This window comes from Arvicanthis niloticus, chromosome 28 (genome assembly GCF_011762505.2).
Source record: "Arvicanthis niloticus isolate mArvNil1 chromosome 28, mArvNil1.pat.X, whole genome shotgun sequence".
NCBI lineage: Eukaryota > Metazoa > Chordata > Mammalia > Rodentia > Muridae > Arvicanthis > Arvicanthis niloticus.
This window is the reverse complement of record NC_133436.1, coordinates 8,837,670-8,863,126: the sequence shown is the minus strand read 5'-3', so window position 1 is coordinate 8,863,126 and position 25,457 is coordinate 8,837,670. Positions and strand designations below refer to the sequence as shown.

The following is a 25,457-nucleotide window of genomic DNA, read 5'->3' as shown; positions in this document are numbered from 1 at the left end:
CCACCCTACATCTTAGTTACATCTTAGTTAGGTCCCTGGGGTGAGTCTGGTTCTAAGCCCACTTGCCCTGATAACTGCATTTTACTGTCCCTTGATAGAGGCCACCTTCCTCAGGTGACATGCCTGCTGTTTATAGCAGGATTTAGTCAGTGGAGCCCTGTGGAGATACAGGATGACTGGAGGAGCTGGCTGATACAACCCCATTTTCACCTGACCTTTCTATTCTGAGACCGTGTCCACAGAGCCTCCTGACCCTGGTAACACCATCTTATCTTCCCTCAGCTTCCCTAAGGAGCTTGGGTGAAACCCGTTAGTCCCTAGTCCCAGGGTCTTAGGTGGCTTCCCATCCCGTTGGATATTTGTTTGTTTGTTTATTTTTAGGTTTTTTTTTTTTTTTTTTTTTTTTTTTTTAGACCAGGAACCATTGTATCCCTGGCTGTCCTGGAACTTGCTATGTAGACCAGGCTGGCTTCGAACTCACAGAGATTCACCAGGATCAAAGGTCATTTGACTTTTTGTTCTCTCATCTCTAGGACCAAATCATGTGTCAGCTCTTCACAGGTGGCTTCTGATTTCTTGATGCCAGCCTGTTCCCAGGTTGGTTTCTTATATCTGAATGGGGGGTTTTCAAAGGAGGTCCCACATAGTTTTGAGGCCTCTGTAGCCTGCTGCCCACACAGGCCTGTGGCCCACCAGTCCTGGCTTCCCAGCAATCCCGGCTTTCCATCAGCTCCAGCTTCCCAGAAGCCCTGGCTTCCCCCCAGCCCAGCTGCTTGGACACTTATCTCTGTTTGGATGGAAATTCGATGTTTAATCAACATGCTTTTTTCCCCCCTCTCCATAACTTCACTTAAACTCTTCAGAATGTAGGAGGTCTGCCATGAACAGGCCATTCTAAGTTTTTAGACCTGTGGAAAAAATAAACCAAATAAAGCCTCTCTCAAGATCCTGCTTCTGGGAGTCCAGGCATTTTGGCGTTCATCCCATTGCCTCTCCAGCTTTCCAAAACTCTTAAATGTATTAAGCTCAGAAGCCAAGAATTTGACTCTTTGGGCAAGCCTGTTCTCCCCTGAGATGATTGATGGGCAGCACCACCAAAGGGGATGAGCAGAGACCCTCAGTCAAGAGTCACAATGTTCCCCCTCCCCCATTCCAGTCAGTATTATAAATAAATAATTATAAATAAGTCTATAAATAAATTTTCAGTCAGTATTATGGGATGTGTCAGGCTGCTGTGCCTGGTGACCTCTGACCAATTGATCCAGTATTCCTTAGTGTCACAGTGCTCACAAGGACCCGAGGCTGCTGTCTTACTAAAGAAGAAAAGGATGAGGTACCAGTTAAGGAAGTTAAGGTCACAGGGGCCCAGCTGGTTTCCTCTCGTGAAGAAACCCCATGATGGGAGGGAAAGTGTAGAAAAAGTGCACCTTGAAGACCACAGGCTCAGGCGCCTCCCATCAGGCCTCACTTCCTGTACCTTCCTCACCTCCCAGAGACACCACCCAGCGGCCCAGCCCTCAATTACAACGTCCTCTTAGGGGGGCTCCCACAAGCAGGGACTGTTTAGAGCTTAGCAGTAAAGGTCTTGGCTCCTTGCTCCCTTTTTATTTTAGCAACCTCCTTCCTGAACCAGACGCTGTGAACGCCATGTGTGCCCATACTGCCCGGACCTGGATTGGTGGGAGCCCCTTCTAGGCCTTTTGGCACCAATAGAACTTCAACATAGACTTTCTAAACCCCTATAGTCCAAGTCACATGACTTACGTCAACCAGGTTCTTGCTCAAATGCCATTTCTGCAGTACTCTGTCCCTCTTTGGCCTTTACCCAGCTTTGTTTTTTCACCCTGTGGTGCCCCGAGTAGTGTGACATGCACTGTGATTGTGATCATCCAGGAATGAAAAAACTCTCAGACAGAGGCCTTTGACAGGATGGGTCTGAGTCCATTGACCAAGGAGAGAAAGGAGTAATATGTCCTCTGCTTTTGGCAAAGTTTTTTTTTTTTTTAAGATTTTAAAATTATGTATGTATGTATGTATGTATGTATGTATGTATGACTGCTGAGGGTGTGTGTATGTACAGTTCCTGTGAAGTTCAGATGTCTGACCCACTGGAACTGGGGTTACTGGTGGTTTTGGAGCTACCTGGTGTCGTCCTCCACAAGAGCAGTGTGTGCTCTTAACCGAGGGGCCATCTCTTCAGTCCACAAAGGAGGGCTTTGAGTATTACAATGGGGAAAGGTTACACAGGCTAGAGATGGGTCTCCTCCTGTAATTTTTTTTTTATCATTAGCCAGGACAAGTTTCTTAGATTCACCGGCCCCCCCCGTCCATTTTCATCCAAGATATTTTCAGATGATCTCAGGCATGTAAATCTATGACGTATGCAAATCAAGCAGTTAAGCCATGTAGGGGTGCATACATGTAATCCCAGCACACAGGAAGGTGGATCTCTGATTTAGAGGCCAACCACAGCTATAGAGTGAGAATTTGTCTTAAACAAACAAACCCAACTCTTTACTAATCATATTTTCCCCCCTCTGGCATACGGCATATGTATAATTTTAACATTAAAGATGAAGACAAATTTGCAAACTAACAAGATAACTGCTTGTTTATGTTTACATAGAGAACTAAATGTTGGCTAAACATTTGAGGGCCTCATCAGTGTTTTTTCAGAACCGGATGATAGTTTTATTTTATAATTGTCAGTTTTTGAGGATGCTATTTTAAATAAATTCATAGTACAAAGTGGTAGAGGTATGTTTGGGGCCACTTCAGAAACTGTTGGAATTCTATCCCAATTCTAGGCCAAAATTCCAGTTACTTTTTTTTTTTTTTAGAGATAAAATTTAAATAATTCTAATTTCAGAATTCTAGAATCAAATATTCTAATACAATCCAAGGACACAGGACTGATGAACAAACACATGCTGAGGAATCATGGGAAGAATAGTCACCCTTTACTTTGCCTAAGGAAACCGTGGCACATGTAGGAAGCATGTGTCTGGAAAAAGCATTACAGTTTCCTAGTCTGTGTGCTCTTAAGCACTGAGCTTAGTCCCCCAGGAGACTGAATGTTACAGTGGGGGAATCTGTGTTTGAGGCAGCCTTTGTAGGCACACAGTGTGTTGGGGGATAGCGTCTCTGGTGCAAAGCTCACATGATACATGTTCTAAACCAAGGCTATGGTAAAGTTGTTATGTGACACTGGAAGGGCCATGGGCTTTGTCAGGCAACTCTGGCTCTTCCCAGCAACCCCACAGGGTGGTGGTAGGGGGCAGGGTCTCCTGCTCTGGGGTAGTGACTGGTGTCTGCAAGATGTGACTAGACTTCTCAGCAGGGAGCTACAAGTTAGTATTTCTACTGTTCAGTCACAGTCCTCCCCCCACCCACCCCCCAACTGTAGTCTGTCTGGACGGGCCAAAGCAGCCAGTGGCACCACCTGCCACCTTATTTGTATCACTGTTCCTGAGCCAGCTGTTAGAGAGGCCTCCTCCTCTCCTCACAGGTACTTAGTTCAGCCATCTTGTACTCCTAGGTCTGGTATAGGGCAGTGCTGGGCCCTGTGACTTCATCACCTCAGTTTCTACCAATCCAAAGGGCCCCATTCCCTCCTGTGAGGCCATGGGATCCTGATTCACCTCCCCAACCTCTCCCAGACTCCCAGTTTTTTTTTCCTGTTGCATTCCATTCAGTCAGGTTAGCAGGTCAGGTGTTCTGGTAACCACTGTAGGGCAGGTAACAAGTTCTCCGGCTCCTGACGTCACTTTGGCCACTCCCTCCAGATTCTAACTGTTGACTCCATGCTTTAACAATGCAGCAAGTGTGAAGGGTCTGATGTCTCTGTAGCTGAGTCCCCATTTGAGTGCAGGTAGAAGTAGTCTCCCCAGGGGCTACCTTGGTTCTGAGCATCCCTGTCCAGTAATGCCTCTGACCAAGGTCTCAAGGGGCCTCAAATCTACTATGTAGCCAAGAATGACCTTGAAGTCCTTTTTCTTTCTGTTTCCACCCTTTAAAAAGCATGACTTATTTTACATGTATGGTGGGTGTTTTGTCTGCATGCATATCTGTGCATGCCAGCAGAGTCCAGAAAGAGGGTGTGGGACCCCCTGGGACTGGGGTTTCAGGGGGTTGTGAGCTGCTGTGTGGGTGCTGGAAATCCAAACCTGGCTCTCTAGAAGACCAGCTAGTGCTCCTAACTGCTGAGCCATCTCTCAAGCCCCTGGTTCTACCTTCTGGGTGCTGGGACTACAGTCACCTGCTATGCGCCTCACTCGTGCTAACTGAACAGTCTACCTACCGAGCTATATTCTCCCTCGCTTGAAATAGTTTTTTAAAAGTTGTTTTAGAGATGGAGACAGGAGTATTAGGAGTTAAAGACCGTCTTCCGCTACTTGCTGAGTTCAAGACCAACCTGAGTTTCTTGTCTCAGGAAAGCTAAGAACTATCAACTCCAGCCCTGGGGTGGCCTGATCCTCAAAGTGAGTTTCGAGGCCAGCTAGGACTAAATAGTGAAACCCCGTCTTAATAATAATAATAATAATAATAATAATAATAATAATAATAATAGGTAAAAACCAAAGTATTACTTTAAATAAACCACTCAGTTTTAATCCTCCTAGCAAACAGGGATTGTCAGCTGTCTCTTCCTTGTGCAGCCAGTTGCTTCAGGCAGTGTTTATAGGCCTTGTACAGATTCAAGCATGCTCCAGACTTACCTGGGGAGTGAGTGACCAGCACGTGAGGAGCAGGCCTCTGATACCACCACTTCCGCAGTCAGGAACTCACCCTGCTCCTCACACCTCCACTCTGTGCCCTGGTTCCAGTCATTTTTGGGCCTTAGCCTGGAAAGGCAGCCCCCTAATTCCAGAATAGTCCAATATGTTGACTCTGGGCAGGGGCTAGAAAGATTCCTGTGGGCCCATGCCTGCTAAGGCCAGCTCCCTTTTCTACTGCATGAAGGCAGGGAAAGCACCCAGGGAAAAGCACCCAGGAGCAGGGGGGCTCACTCTGCCTTTTCTCTCTGATTTTACCTTTTATCAAGGGTAGGGACAAGCAAGAGCTTTGACAGCTGGAATGTGTAAAAGTCCCTGGGTTTCCTCCTTAACTACGTACGGTCAGTCAGCTGCAGCAAAGAATAAGGGTACCAATGTCTAAATGCTGCCTAACGGCAGTTTTTATTTGTTTGTTTGTTTTTATGGCTTTCCTAGACACAGTTTCTCTCTGTAGCATTGACTGTCCTGGAATTTACTCTGTAAACCAGGCTGGCCTCAAACTCATAGAGATCTGCCTGCCTTTGCCTCCCAAATGCTGGGACTAAAGGTGTGGGGCCACCATGCTGTTTAGGCTGTTTGTTTTTACGAATTTATTTTTTATTATTTTAATTATATGTGTGGGGTGTGTGTGTGTGTGTCTGTGTGGGGGTATGAGATGTGAGTGCACATGACCATGAAGGCCAGAGGACAAAGGCATTGCACCCCCTCTGGAGCTTGTGTTATAGGCAGTTGTGATTCACCTGACTCAGATCCTCTAGAAGAAGTGTACCTCTTGGATGTCTGAAATTTTCTAGAGTTGACGAGAGATGGTACACAGGCCTTGGCCTCAGGGATTGAACAGCTTAGGGCAGTGGTTCTCAACCTGTGGGTTGTGACCCCTTTGGGAGGTTGAAGGACCCTTTCACATGGGTCTCCAAAGACCACTGGAAATATCAGATTTTGTATTATGATTCATTAACGGTAGCATAATTGCAGTTAGGAAGTCACAGTGAACATAATTTTATGGATGGGGGGTCAGCACGACACGAGGAACTGTACTAAAGGGTTGTAGCATTAGCAAGTTTGACAACCACTAGCCTAGAGGCCGAGGGGACCCAGAAAAGCACAGGTTTACTAGGCACCTTTCCTAACACCTTGGACAAAGCCACAGACAGTGCATGGTCAAGAAGTGTTTATGGGCTGGAGTGATGGTTCAGAGGTTAAGATCACTGGCTGTTCTTCCAGAGGTCCTGAGTTCAATTCCCAGTAACAGCATGGTGTCTCAAAATCATCTGTGGGATCTGGTGCCCTCTTCTGGCAAGTAGGCATACATGTGGGTAGAACAGTATATACGTAATAAATACATCTTCACAACTTTTAATAAGTGATTTACAATTTGTTTATAAGTGAATATACAATAACAGTAGTCTAATAGTGTTTATAACTAAGTGATAACAGTGTTATATCCTTTTATATAGGACCAAAGACATTTGATGATTGAATTCTTCTATTTAATTTTTAAGTATTTATATTATTTATTTATTTATTTATTTGTGCATGGGGGTGTGTGTGCACACATGTCACAGCACACGTGTGGAGGTTAGAGGACAACTTGCAAAGGTTGGTTCATTGTTCCCGCCATGTGGAATCCAACTCAAGCCATCGAGCTTGGAGGCAAGCACCTTTACCTACTGAACCATGTTGCCAGCCTGGCTCCAGCTATCAAGTGCACAGTTACTAATACAGAGAGAAACATACATTCGGAGACAGACATTCGGTGTTTCTCCGATCCCCAGTGATACAGAGTAGGACATTTTCATTGCCTTGAATTAACATGGTCAGGAAAGGGCAGAGTCCAGGAAACCTCCAAATCCTGCCTGACTTCCCCCCAGTTTCAAAGAGCCTCCTTCAGTTCTCAGGGAAGCTTCTGAAAGTTTCTGTTTGCTTGAAATGACACCATTTATAGCTCCTTCTGTCACTGAAGTGGTTCTCTAAAGCAGAGCGAGCGACCCCTGGAGGTTGAAATAAGTAACTGCCTTCGTCAAGGGCAGCCCGCATGTAAGGAAAAGCGCAACCCAGCTAGCAGTCCTCGGTCCTCCGGCGTTGCTTTAGGGACTGGGTGGGGTTGAGGGGGAGGTGGTCATAGTTTGTTTCTCGGCCTTTTGACATTAAAAACAAAAATGAGAAAAATGCGAGGCTATCACTCTCGTGGTTTCACAGGATTTCACAGCTACGTCCCATTGTCAAATTCAGGGGGGGAAGGTCCCTTTACAGCGTTTCTCAGAGCAAGTGAAATACACCCATCGAAGAAGCGCAATTTTTTGAAGCAAAGTGCCAGTCATGGAAGAAACGATGTTGTCTTGTTTCTAGCTCTGAAGCCGCCCAATGTCCCAGTGTCCCGTCTTAGCCTGCCAGTGATTTCAGGCACTTTCTCACAGCTACGTGTTTGATGAGGACATACGGTTAGGTTCCCAGGTGAGAGTTAATGACAAGACACTCTCCTAACTCAGCAGCAGGGCCAAAGGAAAAGTCCAGTTCTCTTTCCAGCTCGAAACTCCACAAACCAGACCCATTTCAGGATGGAGTGAGCTGGACGCCGCAAATATAGAGGCTCTCACCAACAGTCACCCTTGACTGGGATTATGGATCAGGGCTTGCCTAGGACATGAAGCCATAGGTTTGTATCTCCAGTACCACACACATAAATACAGCAATTTATTTTTGGCTTTGCCATTTGTGTGGGCTAAAATGACATTCAGATGTTTTATTTTATTATTTTGAGGCAGGATCTCACTAGGTTGCTCAGAATGGCATCAAACACACAGAAAGCCTCCTGCTCCCAGCCCTGAGCGTTTCCATTATGGAGATACTGCCATGCCGGGCTCCATTTCTTGTGATGACTGAGCTCACTGAGTTCAAACACTTCTGACTATGGGTCATTTTTGCTTGTTTACAGTAGGATTATAAGCCACCCACCATTTAACCCTAACCCTGAAACTTCTCATCATAGCTGGAGCAGGCCCAAAGCTGCCGAGTGTTAGAGTGGTCAGTATAATCCCTAGTCTTGTGGGGTTTACATTTAAGGACTTATTTTATGAAATCCAGTTGCATTCTGGGTTTATTCTCCCAGTAAGAAAATGACTGGATGAGCAAAATGTATTAATAGTGCTGGGAAGAAGCTGGGACTGACCTTAGAATAGCAAAGGCTGTCCATAGTGCCCCGGGACTACCGAGGAATGTTTTCTTTGCGATAAAAAAAAAAAAAGAAAACACTCCATTTCAGAAGTATCAGAAGCAGCATTTCCAATCAGCTGCTCAGCACAGAGCTGAGGAATAAAGGGATGGCGCTGTAGTGGCTGTATGCCGAGAGAGCTGAGGGAGAATGTGGGTCTGTTGTGTACACATTTTGTAACAAAAAATGCATTGCATGTTGTTCCTATGCATGTAACCAGCTCATATTATTAAGCAACAGGAAGAAGGAGTAAGGAGGGACAAAAGATAAGAAACGGGGGATGCTGAAACATGCCTGTAAACCCAGCTCTCAGAAGTCTGAGGCAGGAGCATCAAAAATTGGAGGTCAGGCTGAGATACACAGTAAGACCTTGTCTCAAAAAAACCAAGAATAGAAGAAAACCAGAGAAGGAGGGAGATAGGGGTGGAGGGTAGGAGGGAAGAGGAAGGGAAGGCAGGAAGGGAGAGAAAGTGGAAATTTCCATGCCTGAGCCAAGCTTCACTCAGTCTTGTTGAGGACCCTCTAATTCCTATAGGATGCCATCTTTAAAGGACATCTTTAAAGGGACATCCCTTCCCTTCCCTCTCTCAACTGGTCCCATGATGAGTTCTCAAGGTACAGATAGTGAAGACGCTTTGTAAAATAGCATGGATGTCCCTTATATGAACTAACATGTTTCCCTCTGACGCATCCAAAGCACAGGATAGAGGAAGTCAAGGGAGAGGAACTTGAGAAGTAGTAATAAGAACAGTATACAAAGACTGCCCTGGTTATTAAGGTCTCAAGGATGGATTTGAAGGGCCGACTCCTTAGGTCACAGTCTGGTTCAGCACCACCTATATCTTATAACTGTTCTAGCCTCTTACCTTTATCTGTGACAGTGGATTGACAACAGTGGAAGATGAAGTGGGACAGTGTTTGGGACACGTAGCGCTTAGTGCTGGGAAGACAGGATCAGGCCAGAGCCCGGTCTCCAGGCTAGAGTACTAGCCTAGCACATATGAGATCCAAGATCCAATCCCCAGGACTGGAAAAAAGTACTAGCTCCTATTAAGTTCTCAGTGGCCAAGCGTGCCATGTGCTCGGTGTCCCTTGTCATTTATTTCCAGGAGGAATGAAGGACTTCAGTCTTAGCGAGGAACCAGTGGGGAACATAGAAAAGTGGTTACGTAACAGTGTCATATTCCCATAGGGGATAACATCCTTCCTTGGGGATGTCCTAGTAGAAGGTCATGAAGGCAGGGAGAAGTGTACCTCATTCTCCCTCGAGGCCACCACTGGCTTTTCCTCGAAGACTTTCTGCAGCGCTTCTTTTATGGACTTCCTACTCCTCTTCCTCCTCAGACTGCCTACCACAAAGTAGACAATTGGATTGATGCTGCAGTTTATAGTGGACAGCAGGTCCAGGTAGAGGAAGGCTTCTGGTATAGAACCATCATCAGAATCGGAATAGTAGCTGATGATAAGCAACACCTTCATGGGTATTGCGAAGACGAGAAACAGGATGACGGTGACCGTGATGATCACATAGAGTTTAGCCGGCTGACGTGGCTTTAGGTTACAGCAGACTTGGATGAAGAGAATCAAATTAGAGAAGACCACGAGAGGGACGAAGACCAGCAAAGTCAAGGCAGAGGAGAATATGTTCAGGTTCTGGCATTCTGGGAACTGGGGATCCTCTTCCTGAAAGCAGAAGACATTTTCCAAAGCAGACATGAGAACAGAGAGGGCCCACAGAAGTGTACAGGCCACAGCGGACTGGTGCTTCGGGCGTCGGCACTGGTACCAGATTGGGTAAAGCACGGAGAGGCACCGCTCCACACTGATGGCCGTGAGGAGGTGCAGGCCCATGTTGTAGCCAAAGAGCAAGAAGAGGATGGTATAGCTCAGCAGGGTGAAATCTTTGATGTGGAACATTTTCACTATCTGAATGATGGATGAACAGAGGAGGACCATAAAGTCGGCAATGGCGAGATGCAGGATGTAGGTGGTGTATGGCTTCCTCTTGATACAAAAGATCAGGAACCATGCCAAAAGGCCATTTCCAGCCATTCCCAGGGAACAAATGACCAGGGAGATTAAAGTATAAGTGTAGTATTCAGTCACATACTCCAAAAACAAGGTGGTTTCATTTAGGGTTTCATTTCTGGTGGATTGTGTGGAGTCCAGAGGACACAAGGTCGTTGCCAATGGCTCCATCCCAGGGAGATTGCTTTCTCTGTGGCCTCCTGTGGTCAGAAATGGGAGGTGATGACAGGCGTCATCTGTTCTGCACCTCAAAATGATTTTGTATTACTGGAGAGGCGCTGTCCCATGCTGAGGAATGAGGGAAGTCAGAGTCCCCTGCCCTATCTCCTTGTTTTCATACCCAGGCTCATTTCCCCCTTGTCAGCTCTCCACCCCGTAGACACTACTGAAATGTCCACGTCCTCTACTAACACTAGGACTGACTCCTGACCTCAGCCCCAGATACTGGCACCTACAACAGTTCGTTTTTTTGCCCATGGCCGTAAGGAAAGCCCTCCATGTTTCTTACGTCTAAGAGCTCTTACCAGAATGAGGTGACAGAATTAGGAACAGGAGTTTTAAAATGATACATAGCAAGACATTGAAATGATTTAAACTGTGGCTGGGGACACAGCTCAGAAAACTGTGCAGCATGAGGATCTGAGTTTGGATTGTCAGCATTCCCAAAGGAGAGCTGGGCATGGTAGCATGTATCCATAATCCCAGCGCAAGGGAGTAGAGAAACACCCTAGGGATTCTGTGGCCAGTCAATCTTACTGGAACATCCAACTCCAGGCACACTGAGAACCCCCCCCCCCCATCTTAAAGAATAAGGTAAGCAGGCTGGAGAGATGGCTCAGAGGTTAAGAGTGCTGACTGATCTTCCAGAGGTCCCGAGTTCAATTCCTACCAACCACATGGTGGCCCACAACCATCAGTAATGGGATCTGATGCCCTCTTCTGGTGTCTGAAGACAGTAACAGTGTATTCTTAAAAAAGAAAAAAAAAAAAAGAAAAAAAAAAAGAAAGAAAAGAAAAGAAAGCAAGGATGCAGGGTGTCTCACTGAACCCGGACTTCAACAATTTAGCCTCTTTTGCCCTAGAGGTCCCATCTTTGCCCCCTCAAGCAGACATCACACGCGCCCAGATTTTAAATGGCTTCTGGGATCCCAAACTCTGGTCCTCCCATTTTCAGACAAGCGCTTTACACACAGAGCCACTTCCACAGCTCTAGATTCACTCTAGATTACTCTAAATTCTGGACACAGAGTACAAAAACATGTCCGTCCCCTGTCTGACAGTTCTCAAAAGTATGGTTCTCAGTCTGGTGGAGTGCTTGCTTATCTCTTACAAGGTTCCAGCCCCTGCACCGCATAAACAGAAATGGTGTTTTATACCTATAATCTCAGTATTCAGGAGGTACGGGCAAGAATCTCAGAAGTCAATGTCATACTCGCTAGCTTGAGAGTTAGAGGCTAAAAGAAACCCAGCAACTGTGCACAAGATCAAGCCACTCCATTCTAGCATGGAGTGGGGAGGGGCTCACAAGCTACCACCCCCTGCTGAAGAGCTGATGGCAACTGGTGGAAGATAGGCAGCCAGCATTCTTTAAGGTTATGGCCCCTGGTGGGTCAGCTGTGCTCCAGTGATGGTCTCTGTGAAGAAACAGTTCACACTGGACTCTGTGAGTTATTAAAGAAAAAGGACACAAAGTTGTGCAGGGTGGGTGTGGATCTGAGAGGGGTGAGGTGAGGAGTAGGGGTAAGTGTGACAAAATTACATTGTATATGTATGAAATTCTCAGAGAACAATAAACAATTGTGCTTAAAGGCTGTTTTGGGAAGCAGTAAGAGAGACCGTGTACACTGAAGCCCTTTTCTGCATTGATCATTCTCAAAATAAAACTATCCAATAGGGAAAAAATGATATCCAGAAGTTTTAACTTAGCTTAGCACTTAGCAAGGTGGTATATTCTCAGTATTTTGTTTCTTCTTGGACAGAATGTTCTGGATGCTTTGCTCATACTTTCTCCTCTTGGGAATTCGGGTCCTTGCTGGCCTCTGAACATGCATTGATCTTTTCTATGGCCTTAATTGGTCTTCTCCAGCTGTACCCCAGACCCCCAGGCAGGACATCCTTGGCATTTCACGGACTGATCCAAGCACAGGTGAGTACAGGTCCTTCCCACTCAAATCTCATTCTCTTCTGTCTCCTTCTCTTCCTTAAGTCCACTCTCACAGCCCTCTGCCCAAGGGCAAAGGGTAAGAGCAGAATTGGGGGTGGGGATGTGGCAGAAAGATCCTACAGGGATCTTTGTCATAGACCAGGAGCCACCAGGGAGCCACTTGCAGCAGCCTGCCTGGGGGCTGAGTGTTAAGTGCAGAGCAGTGTGATAAATCAGAGCATACTCAGGGCTAGCCATCCAAAAAAGTCTGAACAAATAAGGGAATGGGGCTGTCTACACTAACCTTTCTGCCTGGATGCAAGTGTAATAGTAAATTAAAAGGAACTTACTTAAATTGTATGTCTTAATATTCTGGCCATAGGAACAAAGCATAATTTAAGAGAAAAAGTAGAGCTGGGTCGGTGGGGGTGCACGCCTTTAGTCGCAGCACTTGGAAGGCAGAGTCTCTGTTAGTTCAAGGTCAGCCTGGTCTACAGATCGAGTGTCAAGACATCCAAGGCTACACACAGAAACCCTGTCTAGAGAAAGAGAGAGAGAGAGAGAGAGAGAGAGACAGAGAGACAGAGAGACAGAGAGACAGACAGAGACAGAGAGACAGAGACAGAGAGACAGAGACAGAGAGACAGAGAGACAGAAGATGAGAGCTGAACTAATGTGTTCAATTTTACTAATCATTCAGATTGACTGATTCCACATGGTTGTTAAGGAGCCCAGAGAAGTTGGAGGCCATCCTCATGAAACATGTTGAGGACTCTGGGCTCTGAGGTCCTGCCTCAGTCCCTTAACATGCTACCATACCATTTCCTGTAGGCAGGTACCCTTCAACCTCCTGTCTGCTTGCAGACACCTCAGTCAACACCTGTCTGTAACTATCCACTATAGAGAGAGCAAGAGGACATAGAGGGAAGGGGGAACCGAGCTTGTCTTTGGGTACAGTCTGCAAAACCTGCCAGGGTCAGTGCTACATGTTCTGGTGGCAGCTGGGCAGTCGCCTTCCCAGTTCCCCTGCCCTATTTTGGATTTACACCCTGGTGTCTAGAATGTGTTATTTATGGTCTTTACTAATGAGTTCACTCAGCTTCTTAAATGCAGTCAATCAAGGAAGCTCAGCGGGAGTTAAATGTGCTCTCATCTGTGTGATGGCTTTCTACTAGAAAACTACAAAATAGAACAGAGCCAGCCACATTTTATTTCAGGTGTTGTTTCAGCGCTCCAAACCAAGTGTCGCTCAGTGGGTGTGCAGAGCCAGCACCATGCACACTGTGCACACACCTGTGAGCATGCCCACACATATATGGGGAATGATTATTAGGCATGTTTTAAATTTTTTTATGGTGCTCTTAAGGGGGGCTCTGTGGTTGTAGTCAGACCACAATACCCCTGTTTCAGAAGACAAAGCTCCCTAAGGCAGCCCTTAAAATTCTCTTAGAGCTGACTCTTTTTCCACCCAATGTGGCCCTTTTTGCAAAGGGTTGGGGAGGAGGAAGGCTCCCACACACGCAAGTCACAGAGATCTTTCTGGAACGGGCAAGTGGGAGCACTCACGGTCTGCTGCTGAGGAGCCACTGTGGTGATCTCTGGTTCTTCCCTTAGGGCTTGCTATTTCTGCTGGTTCTCGTACCCTGTTCAGCAGACAAGAAGGTTCTGGAAGGCTGAAAGAGCGCCCACACCAGTCTGGCACCGGTCTGTTCTCAGAGACTTATTTTGGCTTCAGATCTGGACAGTGAAATTTAGATTCCTATTGGCAAGCCCCGAGGGCAGAGGGCGGGGCCAGTTTTCCTCGGAGACCTGTCAGTCAAACTAATAAACAATCACGAGACACTTTTGGTAGTTTGCGTCAAGTCCCAGCTAATTGGGAAAATATCCTGATCTATCCCAGTAGGAGTCTGACACTGCATTCCTCTCTGGTTGTTAGTGAACTGGGTATATGCATCAGCACTCTGGTTGTGAACACCTTTGTGTCCTCCATCTGTCTCACTCCTGCCTCCCGCATCTCTACTCTCTGCACGGCCTCTAGAGTAGCCCTCGGGATTCCTCTCTTTCCAGCCAGCCGTGGCCCTCTTTGCAGAGGGCTGGGGAGGAGGAAGGCTCCCTGCATACTGGGAAGGCCAGTCTACAGGCACCAACTCTCAGCCCTCCCACTGGGACAGGTACTATGGAGTTACCCTCCTCAGGACGACTGTGGTGAGGCCGACTGTAGGCTGAAAAATGGTCCCAAGGGATATTTGCTAGGGAGTGGAGCATCGAGCTGCTGGACCTGTCCCAGCCAGTGGTGTTCATTCTTGGGGCTGTAGCATCGTCCCGTTTTCATGAGATACCAAGAAGGCAGACGAAAAAAGGCATTGAAGAAAGATAGTGGTGTTGCTAGCTACCTCCAGCAGGCTGTGTGTGCACACGCACGTGTCAGGGCATCCCATGGAGGTCAGAGGATGATGTTTGAGAGTTGGTCTCTTCCAACATGTGGGTCTCAGGGATCAAACTCAGATTGTCAGGCTTGGTGGCAAGTGCCTTTACTCAGTGAGTCATCTTGCCTGCCCTACTTGAAGATTTATTTAAAAAAAAAAAAAAAGTCATTGGTATTTGTGGAAGACTCCCCCATCACATGAGTCACAGCCTTTGTAATTCCCCCTCTTTTTTTTTTTTTTTTTTTTTTTTTTTTTTTTTTTTTTGGCTTTTGAGACAAGGTTTCTCTGTGTAGCCCTAGTTGTCCTGGAACTCACTCTGTAGACCAGGTTGTCCTTGAACTCATAGAGATCTACCTGCTTCTACCTCCTGAGTGCTGGGATTAAAAGCCTTGGCTACTGTTGTCATTCCTTCTGGGCTCCCTCCAACAGTTACCTGGCAACAGTCAGGGATGCCTGGCTTGCTATAAAAGAGGCTGGTTGGCCCCTCCTTGATCTCTCTGAGCCTTCTCTCTCTTTCTGATTCTCTTCTTTCCCTGACCCCTTTTTTCATCTCTCTCCTCTCCTCTCCTCTCCTCTCCTCTCCTCTCCTCTCCTCTCCTCTCCTCTCCTCTCCTCTCCTCTCCTCTCCTTTCCCTCTTTCCCTCTCCCCTCACCTCTCTCTTCTCCTCCTTCTTATCTTCCTCTCTCTCTCTCTCTCTGTCTCTTTCTCTCTTTCTCTCTCTACCTTTTTTTCTCTGTCTCCACTTCTTTCTCTACTCCGCTTCCCATGCCCTAAGTAAACTCTATTCTATACTATACTGGTCATACGGCTGATACCTCAGGGGGAAGGGGTACCTCAGCATGGGCCCACCGAGGCACCCCTCCCACCTCACCATACCGTGCTTTATAAAACATATCCTGGCACTTTTTATGAAACACAATTGCTACCACCGCCTGGTTGTAATACCCCTTCCTTAGGTGCGTGTGTGAGAGGACTGGAAACTGACTCAATTCTAATCAATAAGATGTGGCAAAGCTGACGGGACACTGTCTCAGTGCTGTCTGTTTTGTTGTTTTACTTAGACAAGGTCACCTATAGACTAGTTCACCTTGAATTCCTAATCCTCCTGCCTCCACCTCTCATCTATTTCAAAGGTTTGCACCACACCAGTGAGAAAAGTCACAGCAATGGCCTCCCTTGGTGCTAGTATTCTCTGAGTCAGCCTCCTTTGCTGTGACAAAATAACCAATGCAACAACATTAAAAGGCTTCCTGGGCTCACGGTTTCAGAGGTTTCAGCCAGGGTCACCTGTCTATAATGTTTCAGGGCCCAGCATATGGCAGAGAGAGCATCGTGGCAGGGAGCAGAGGTGCTCATCTAAGAATCAGGGTACTGGTAGCTGGAGGTGTGTGTGAGGGGGGAGGGGTGGGACGACCTGTGCCACATACCTTTATAAGAGCACACTCCCTGCCGGACGGTGGTGGCACACACCTTTATTGGGAGGCAGAGGCAGGCAGATTTCTGAGTTTGAGGCCAGCCTGGTCTACAGAGTGAGTTCCAGGACAGCCAGGGCTACACAGAGAAACCCTGTCTCGAAAAACCAAACAAACAAACAAACAAACAAACAAAAAAGCACACTCCCCGGGACGGTTTTTTTTTTTTTTTTTTTTTTTTTTTTTTCTTCTTCTCTAAGCCTCTCTCCTAAGGTTTCAAGCACATTCTAGCAGCTCCACCAGCTGGAGGATGAGCTTTCAGTGTGTGAGCCTCAAGGCACATTCCATAGCCAAGCTGTAACAAGACCTAAAAATCTCATGTTACAGTCATACTTTAGTTCATGGTACTATTCACAGGCGTGACAAGCCCCTAGACCTTTGTTAGACCTCCATTTCTTAGCACAACTGACTCCATGATGGCAGTGCCATTTGGGCTGTAAAACTCAGCACATAGACAGCATCACTAGTCAAAACAAAAAACGAACACCTAATCCATCAAAGTCTGTAGTTTTGGGAAGGTCTCTAAATGTACTAACCTTGCCTTTTGGGTTCTGTAGTTCTTTTTCTGCATAAATGTTCCTGTTCACTGAAGTTTGACAACCCAGAACATTTCTTTTAAAAATTTTTATTTTTAAATAAAAATATATTTAATATACACATATTCTGTGTGTATATATGATGTGTGCCAGAAGAGGCATTAGATCCCATTTCAATGGTTGTGAGCCACTATGTGGTTGCTGGGAATTGAACTCAGAACCTCTGGAAGAGCATCCAGTGCTCTTAACCACTGAGCCATCTCTCTAGCTTCATGGTTTTCTTCTTACAAGTTCACCCTGAAAAAGGCTCAGAACTACATGGGGCTCCCCAACACCGAGAGTAGTTGCCAGCCAGCCAATAAAGACTTTTTTTAAAAAAAAAAAATAAATATTTATTTTATATATGGGAGTACACTGTCGCTGTCTTCAGAAACACCCGAAGGAGGCATCAGATCCCATTACAGATTGTTACAAGCCACTGTGTGGTTGCTGGGAATTTTACTCAGGACCTCTGGAGGAGCACCCAGTGCTCTTAACGGCTGAGCCATCCTTCCAGCCCCAATAAAGACTTTCTATTGGCTTTAACCCGTGTCTGAGCAGTCCTTCTCTGGCGAATACCCCTTGTCTTATTCTGTAGCTCAAGTTGGCCTGGAGCTCACTGCGTGGTCCAAAATGACCTTGAACTCACAGAAAATTTTCCGTTTCAGTCTCCAGAGTGTTAGGATTATAGGCACGGAACAAACACAAGTGGGTAAATTTCACTACCTGTATTATTGTTTTACGTTTTGAGATAGGGTCTTTTGTAGTCCTGAGTGAGCTCAAACTCACTATGTAGACAAGGAACTGCTGATCTTCCCGCCTCTGCCTCCTGAGTCAGGATTCCAGGTGTGCATGGCCACACTTGGTTTTATGCAGTGCTAGAGATGGAACCCAGAACTTCACAAGTGCTAAGCAAGCCCCCCATCAACTGAGCCAATCTCTAGTCCCAATTCTATTTCTTAAGAACAGCTACTATGAATTACCCTGCCCCCTTTCCCCCTTAGTTTAACAGTAGCAAGTATATTATTCCCCTGCTCTCGCCCAAGAGTGTGGAATGTTACTGATCCCTTCTAGTTTGGGTGGGTAAACATTTTGCTTTTCTATGCCATGCTCTCATTTCCTGTCCAGCCCCAGGGATCCTCTCCTTTTTTCTACTTCCAGAGTGCAGGGATTATAGACGGTTAACCTGGGTGCTTGGGATACAAACTCAGCTCCTCACACTTACCTAGTAAGCACTTTATTGACTGAGCTGTCAAGTCCCCAAATTGAATGTTTCATGACATAAACTTATCTGAGTATAGATGGTCACATAGCCTGCTAAGCAACGTTTATTAAAACAAAACAAAACAAAACAAACAAACAACCCAACCAACCAATCAACCAACCAACCAAAAACCTACCACTTGATGGCACCAACAAATAAGGAACCCACAGGGGCTTCTCACTGCCTTCTGGCAGAGTCCTGTGCATTTTCCCAAGGGCCAGGAGGGATGCTATTTTTTGAGGTGGTTTTGAAGTAGTTCTGTTCTCAGAGGCTCTTGTTGCCTGAGGCTGGAGCTGTGTTATTTGAGAAGTATGGTCTGACAGACCTCACCACCCAGCCTGAGTTTAATGCAGAATTTCAAAGTTAACTGCGCTGCCAGTGGAAGAAGTGTTCTGGGAACTTCCAAGGCTGGTCTGTAAAAATATCAATGGTCTCTCACGGAAGACCAAGCATAGGGTTTTTATTTTAAGACAGGCCTGGAGGTTTGGGGCTGATATGGGCGTGGTGGGAGGGAGGAGTCCCAGGTACAGACCTCCCCCTGAAAGCCCCAGTATGAGTAATTAGGATAATTATTGCTTGCCATTACAGACAGAGCTAGAGAAGTTACCAAGAGCTGAGGTGGCTCTCTCTGAGTTCCTTTCTATATCTGGAGTGGCAGGAGGGAGAGGGGAGGTTCCCTAGTGTGAGTCTCTTCCTGACCCTCTATCCACATGCTTGTGAGCTAGGCATTCTTCAGTTTGCCCCCATGGACTCTGCTTATGAGGTGAAGGGAGACGGAAAGCACCTTTAGCACGGGGGTGTCAATGGCAAGACAGAGGCCAGCACACGAAGCAGGGGACCAGGGGTGGCAGGGCTGCTGACTCACTGTGCTTCACGGAGGCAGCAGTCACATCTTGGTGAAGCTAAATCTGCCACACGCTTTTAGCTCATGCAGTTGTTGGCAATCCAGCTTAACAGCCTGGGTTGTTTTTTGTTTTTTTTTGTTTTTTTGTTTTTGTTTTTTTTTTTTTTTGCCTCCTGGAGATTTGGTGAGCCAGCCAGTGTTCCTTTAATAAGTGCTCCTTCTACAGAAGTTGGTTGTCATTTGAGTTGCCTGTGGATCATCCCTCCGTGCTTGTAAAGTTCAGGACCAAAATTACATGCAGAGTGCCTTCTGGGTTTCTTTTTTGGTGATGTCTAGCAGGGTACTGATTCCATAGGCTCCCAAGAATCATAAAGGAACAGAGAGAGAGAGAGAGAGAGAGAGAGAGAGAGAGAGAGAGAGAGAGAGAGAGAGAGAGAGATTGATTCAGGGCTTGGTCAGCAAACATGTCTCCTTCAATTCTATAATGTATAATGTATTCTGAGAAAGGATGACATCCTAATTATCATGATCTTGTTGCTCTGACAAAAGCAACTTGCAGAAGAAACGGTTTATCTTGGCTTATAGTTCAGGGGATACAGTGTATCATGGTGGGAGGGTATGTTTGCAGGACAGTGAGATGGCTGGACATGGAGCACTAGCTGTCAGAAAGCAGAGAAAGATGAACACTGAGGTTCAGTTCTTGTTTCTGTTTCGATGTAACCCAGTACCCCAGCATATGGAATAGGACTATCTACATTTAGGGTGGGTATTTCCACCTCAAGTAACCTAATGTAAAAAAAAAAAAAAAATCCCAGCATGCTCAGAGGCATTGTCTCTTTAGTGACTCTATATCCATCAAATTGACAATACTAACCATGACAGCAATCACTTAAATATTCTCAAACAGCTAAGAGAGAGGATTCTTGTTTCCAGCATGAAGATACGTCTGAGGGGATGGACAGACCAGTTTCACATTGTACATAATGTGTTGAAATGTCACTATACCCTACATGTGTGTGATGGTTTGTATATGCTTGGTCCAGGGAGTGGCACTTGTTAGAGTAGGTGCTGTCTTGTTGGAGTAAGTGTGTCACTGTGGGTGTGGGCTTTAAGACCCTCATCCTAGCTTCATGCAAGCTGGTCTTCTAGCAGCCTTCAGATGAAGATGTAGAACTCTCAGCTCCTCCTGCACCATGCCTGCCTGGATGCTGCCGTGCTCCCACCTTGATGATAATGGACTGAACCTCTGAACCTGTAAGCCAGCCCCAATTAAATGTTGTCCTTATAAGAGTTGCTTTGGTCATGGTGTGCACAGCAATGCAAACCCTAAGTAAGACAGAAGTATGCTGTTACATGTCACCTAAAAGTAAAAACATTTTATAAAAGACAACTCCAACAATTCAAGGTCTATTCCCAGAGGAATGGATCAACAGAAAGCAATTATTTTTTAATGCAAGATTGAACAGGAGAGAGATTCGGACACAGGCTACAACATAGACGGAACTGGTAGACATCATAGTAAGTGGAAGAAGCCAGTCTCGAAAAGGAAAAGCATCGTCTCTACGTTATTGTAACAGAATAAACAACGGAAAGGAGATTACTCTCTTGGGCTTGGTGCCGGGGTTTCAGTCAGTCTATATTCTTTTGCTTTGTTCCTTTGGGAACATTATAAGGCAGAACGGCATGATGGGAGCACGGAGGAGGGCAAAGTGGTTCACCTCATGACAGACAAGAAGCAGAGGGAGAAGGATGGAGAGGAAAGGGCTGGAGGACGGATACACTGCCCGTACCCTACCTCATTCAACCAAGCCAGCCTCCTAATGCTTCCATCCCGTTCCAATAATGCCCTCACACTGTGACTCCATTGATGGAGTAATCCGATCATGAAGTCAGAAGCTGCATGATCCCGAAGCTGGCAACCAAGCCCCGGTACCTGAGCCTGTGTGGGAGAGTGCACTTACACATCATGTCTCCTACCGTTACAGATGGTTCCTGAGGAGTAAGAGTTACAGAGAGAAAGAAGGGTGATGGCTGGGAGGAGGGACTGGACCATGAAGAACATAGTATTTTAATAAGCAGAGCTTTCGTTTGGGAAGACGAGAAGGTTCAGGAGACAGACAGCGGCGATGGCTGCATGGTCACCTTAGATTGTACTTAGTGGAACTGAGGAATGATTGGAGTTTCAGCTTCCTGAGCTGGGTAAGAAAACCGATCTCAATGCCTTTCTAAAGCTCCCAGCAGGGAAGTTACAATTCAGCTCTGTAACTTGAGTACCCAGGTTCAAATTTCTGTGTGTTCCCCAACCCCTAAAACTACATCTCAACTGCAGGCTCATTTGGAAATCAGATCATTGCAGTCAATACAGGTCATACTGAAATTGAGTGAACTCGCATTGATTTAATCTAGCCTGATTGGTACCCTGATATTGTAAGGGCAAGGCCATGGGACAACAGAGGCAGAGGAGTGTTGTAGCTTTAAGCAAAGGATGCCTCGGCTTGATACCCACTGGAAGCTCAACAGAGGCAAGGAGGGCTTGTACCGAGCCTCAGATGGAGCCTGGCCATGCTGGCATCTGGATTTGCTCTCTTGGCTTCTGACACTGTGAGAGAATGCATTCTGTTTTAGGCGACCCAGCTTGGGAGTTATGGGAGCCCCAGCCAATGGGCATAGAAAGTTTTCAGAATGCCTGCTTGCCACCACACCCTACCCTCAGTGCTAGACATTTCGCTTTCTCCATAGCCCGACAGTCTGGCCGACTTTAGCAAGCCCCCCTTTCTACAGTTTGCAGTATAAAAACCATGAGCTGACTTATTGAAGATTTAAATGGAACTCCGAATTCAAGATACAGGCGTCTCACTGGCAGGACTCATTCAGCTGCCAGGGCAACAGCTGAGACATTTGAGCACTTGCTGGTGACCCTATGATCTGAGCACGCCATTGTCCCTGTCCGAAGCTGAGGCTTCTGGAAGTTACGTGACTTGCTTCAAGTTGGCAGTGGTGGAGCTGAGTGGGGACTTCAGCTGGCTGATGTCACTGTCACATTTGGTCTCTCGGCTCCACATTTTCTGTTTCCACACACCCCACTGGGAAGCTCCATGCACTTGCTTGCTGAGTTTTGCTGAATAAACAGCATGGAGGTTAAGAGATGGCTGGAGATGGCGGCCTTACTGAGTGTCTTTCCAAGAAGGTTGGGGTATAAAGCAAATAAATGAAGCTGTCGCCACAGTGTGGGCTGGAATACCTGCCCTGTGGTAACAGCAGGTGGTCCAACCCTACTGACCCTGTTAGCTAGAGAGAAACCCTCAGATCTGGTCTCTAGCAAGGGAGTCCCCAGGGACTGTGCGTCTCCTCCAGGGAAGCAATGGGTGAGAGAGAAGGATTTCTCAGGGAGACTGTGCCAAGGGGTCCATGTGGGTCTGTGGAGTTGGTCAGCTTCCCAGGTGGACTGTTCCTCTTCTAGAACTTTCACTCCAAGTTACTCCCTTGGCAATCCCTGTGATTCAGACCCATTTAGGAGATGTACAGGGAGATTCCCATGAATCTTGGCAAGATCCTGGATTGGGCTGGGTTTTGTTTGCACCAACGGTTTTCTGACTGTGATCTTGGATTGGAGAGGTTCATGCGAAGCCAAGTACATTTCCAAGAAGTGCTTTGTGGAAACCTTCTTCTCTGCCATCTAGTCCTTCCCCCCCAGCACTTAGGACTCCAGCCCCCCCCCCCCCAACTCCCTTCCACGTCTGTACCTGCCTGTCTCAGGGCCCAGAAAACACTGAGGCTTGTGCCTCCAACAGGAGCCTAACCTGGGCTAATGTGTAGGGGCAGCCAACTGCTAAAAGGTATTAATGAAGTTCCCTTATCTCTTATTGGCCATGAACACAAAGCCCCTTCTCCAGCGTGTTCTCGTAGAATGTTTGTGAGGAGGGCTTGCCCACGTTGTTTCTCTAGTCGCCCTGGAAGGTCAGAATGAAGAAAGAGACAACACAGAAGAGCTGCAGAGACCCACACTGTGTGGTCAAGCCGAAGGCATCAACACTAACAGTAATCCTCTCTCCTAAATGCTGGCTGAAGTCGGAACAGAGTTAAGAAGGCCATTTCTATGTATTTATTGTGTTTCACTTGCACTGTCTTGGCAGGACATATATTTTTGTTTTGTCTTCTCCAATTTGGAAACTAAGCATAAGCTAACGGGGTGGCTGTCCAGTATCGACAGAGCCAGGAATGTTAAGTTCTGATCTTCTGGCTGTCGATGAGGGGCCCAGAACTGGGACATTGACTTGCCCATGGCAAACCCCACAAAGTGTGTGAAGTTCAGGTGTTGTACTGCTTAATCTTAGACCAACACAGCAAAGTTATTTGTATTTTCACCTTTGTAATCTGCCACCAAAATTGTTTAGTAAGTGCACACTGGTATAGTAGGTAAGTCATTCTGCTCTTACGTAAGGAAGCTGACAGAATAGACCAGGGATGATGAGGATGCTGTAGCCTTGCCATTAACGGGGCTGGATTGTCTGAGTTCTACTAAGTCATCACCAGGGAGTGGTTGCTCTTAACCAGAGGGCTCCAGGTCACTCATCACAACAAGGAAGCAGACACTTGTCAGAATACCATCTGACTGCCATACTGTGTCCTTATGGCGGCAATCAACGCAGTTTCTTTCCCAAATGACTTACAGTCTAGACCAGAGAAATTAAATTAACACTCAAGAAACCAGTCTACGGCTGGGGAGACAAGTATCTCTGAAGTAAATTGCCCACACCCCACATAATAGCCAGGTGGAGGTACATTTAGAATTCCATCACTGGGTTCTAGGACATGGAAACAGAAGGAGCCCAGGGGCTCAAAGACCAGCCAGTCTAGTTGAAATACATGATCCAAAAGCATTATCTCATAAACCAAGGCGGAGTCGCTTTTGTGGATGGCCCCAGACCCAGAAGTCTATGGACAGCACGAAGTGAAGTGGGTGGGTTATGAAATGAATTACAGGAGGACATAAAAGAGAATAGTAGATCTGGAGGAATTAAGGGGAGAGGTTGGGATGAGTGGGAACAGATGCTTTGTATGAAAGAATTAATACAAAAAAACAATAAAGGTGGAGAGCAATAAAGACACCCAGAGTTGATCTCTGGAGTCCACATGGCATGGACAGGCATGCATGCTTGTACACACACCTGCTCACATGCACACACACACACACACACACACCTGCTCACATGCACACACACACACACACCTGCTCACATGCACACACACACACACACACACACCTGCTCACATGCACACACACACACACACACACACACACACCTGCTCACATGCACACACGCACACACACACACACACCTGCTCACATGCACACACGCACACACACACACCTGCTCACATGCACACATACACACCTGTTCACATGCACACACACACACACACCTGCTCACATGCACACACACACACACCTGCTCACATGCACACACACACTCCTGTTCACATGCACACACACACACACACCCCTGCTCACATGCACATATACACACACACCTGTTCACATGCACACACACATACCTGTTCACATGCATACACACATACCTGTTCACATGCACACACACACACACCTGCTCACATGCACACACACACACCTGTTCACATGCACATACACACATACCTGCTCACATGCACACACACAAACCTGCTCACATGCACACACACACACACCTGCTCACATGCACACACACACACCTGTTCACATGTACACACACACACACACACACACCTGCTCACATGCACATATACACACACCTGCTCACATGCACACACACACACCTGTTCACATGTACACACGCACACACACACCTGTTCACATGCACACACACACACTCCTGTTCACATGTACACACACACACACACCTGTTCACATGCACACACACACTCCTGTTCACATGCACACATACACACCTGTTCACATGCACACACATACACCTGCTCACATGTACACACACTCCTGTTCACATGCACATATACACACACACCTGTTCACATGCACACACACACCTGTTCACATGCACACATACACACCTGTTCACATGCACACACACACACACACCTGCTCACATGCACACATACACACCTGTTCACATGCACACACACACACACACCTGTTCACATGCACACATACACACCTGCTCACATGCACACACACACTCCTGTTCACATGCACACACACCCCTGCTCACATGCACATATACACACACACCTGTTCACATGCACACACACCCCTGCTCACATGCACATATACACACACACCTGTTCACATGCACACACACATACCTGTTCACATGCATACACACACACCTGTTCACATGCACACACACACACACCTGCTCACATGCACACACACACACCTGTTCACATGCACATACACACATACCTGCTCACATGCACACACACAAACCTGCTCACATGCACATATACACACACCTGCTCACATGCACACACACACACCTGTTCACATGTACACACATACTCCTGTTCACATGCACACACACACCTGTTCACATGCACATATACACACACCTGCTCACATGCACACACACACCTGTTCACATGTACACACACACACACACACACCTGCTCACATGCACACACACACTCCTGTTCACATGCACACACACCTGTTCACATGCACACACACACCTGCTCACATGCACACACACACACCTGCTCACAT

At 46.7% G+C, this 25,457-nt stretch overlaps 1 protein-coding gene across 1 annotated transcript; it reads right to left on the bottom strand.

The window, feature by feature from the left end:
• Nucleotides 1-6,217: 6,217 nt before the first annotated feature.
• On the bottom strand, nucleotides 6,218-13,892 carry LOC143440050 (mas-related G-protein coupled receptor member H-like). Its single transcript, XM_076926659.1, has 2 exons — nucleotides 13,724-13,892; nucleotides 6,218-10,214 (listed from the first exon to the last, which is right to left on the bottom strand). The coding sequence occupies exon 2, from the start codon at nucleotides 10,183-10,185 to the stop codon at nucleotides 9,217-9,219; it is 969 nt and encodes a 322-aa protein (XP_076782774.1). The 5' UTR covers nucleotides 10,186-10,214; nucleotides 13,724-13,892; the 3' UTR covers nucleotides 6,218-9,216.
• Nucleotides 13,893-25,457: the final 11,565 nt, after the last annotated feature.

What these genes read in the sequence shown, in the direction of transcription:
- LOC143440050 (XM_076926659.1), bottom strand. Translation starts at nt 10,185, where the DNA reads ATGGAGCCATTGGCAACGACCTTGTGTCCTCTGGACTCCACACAATCC.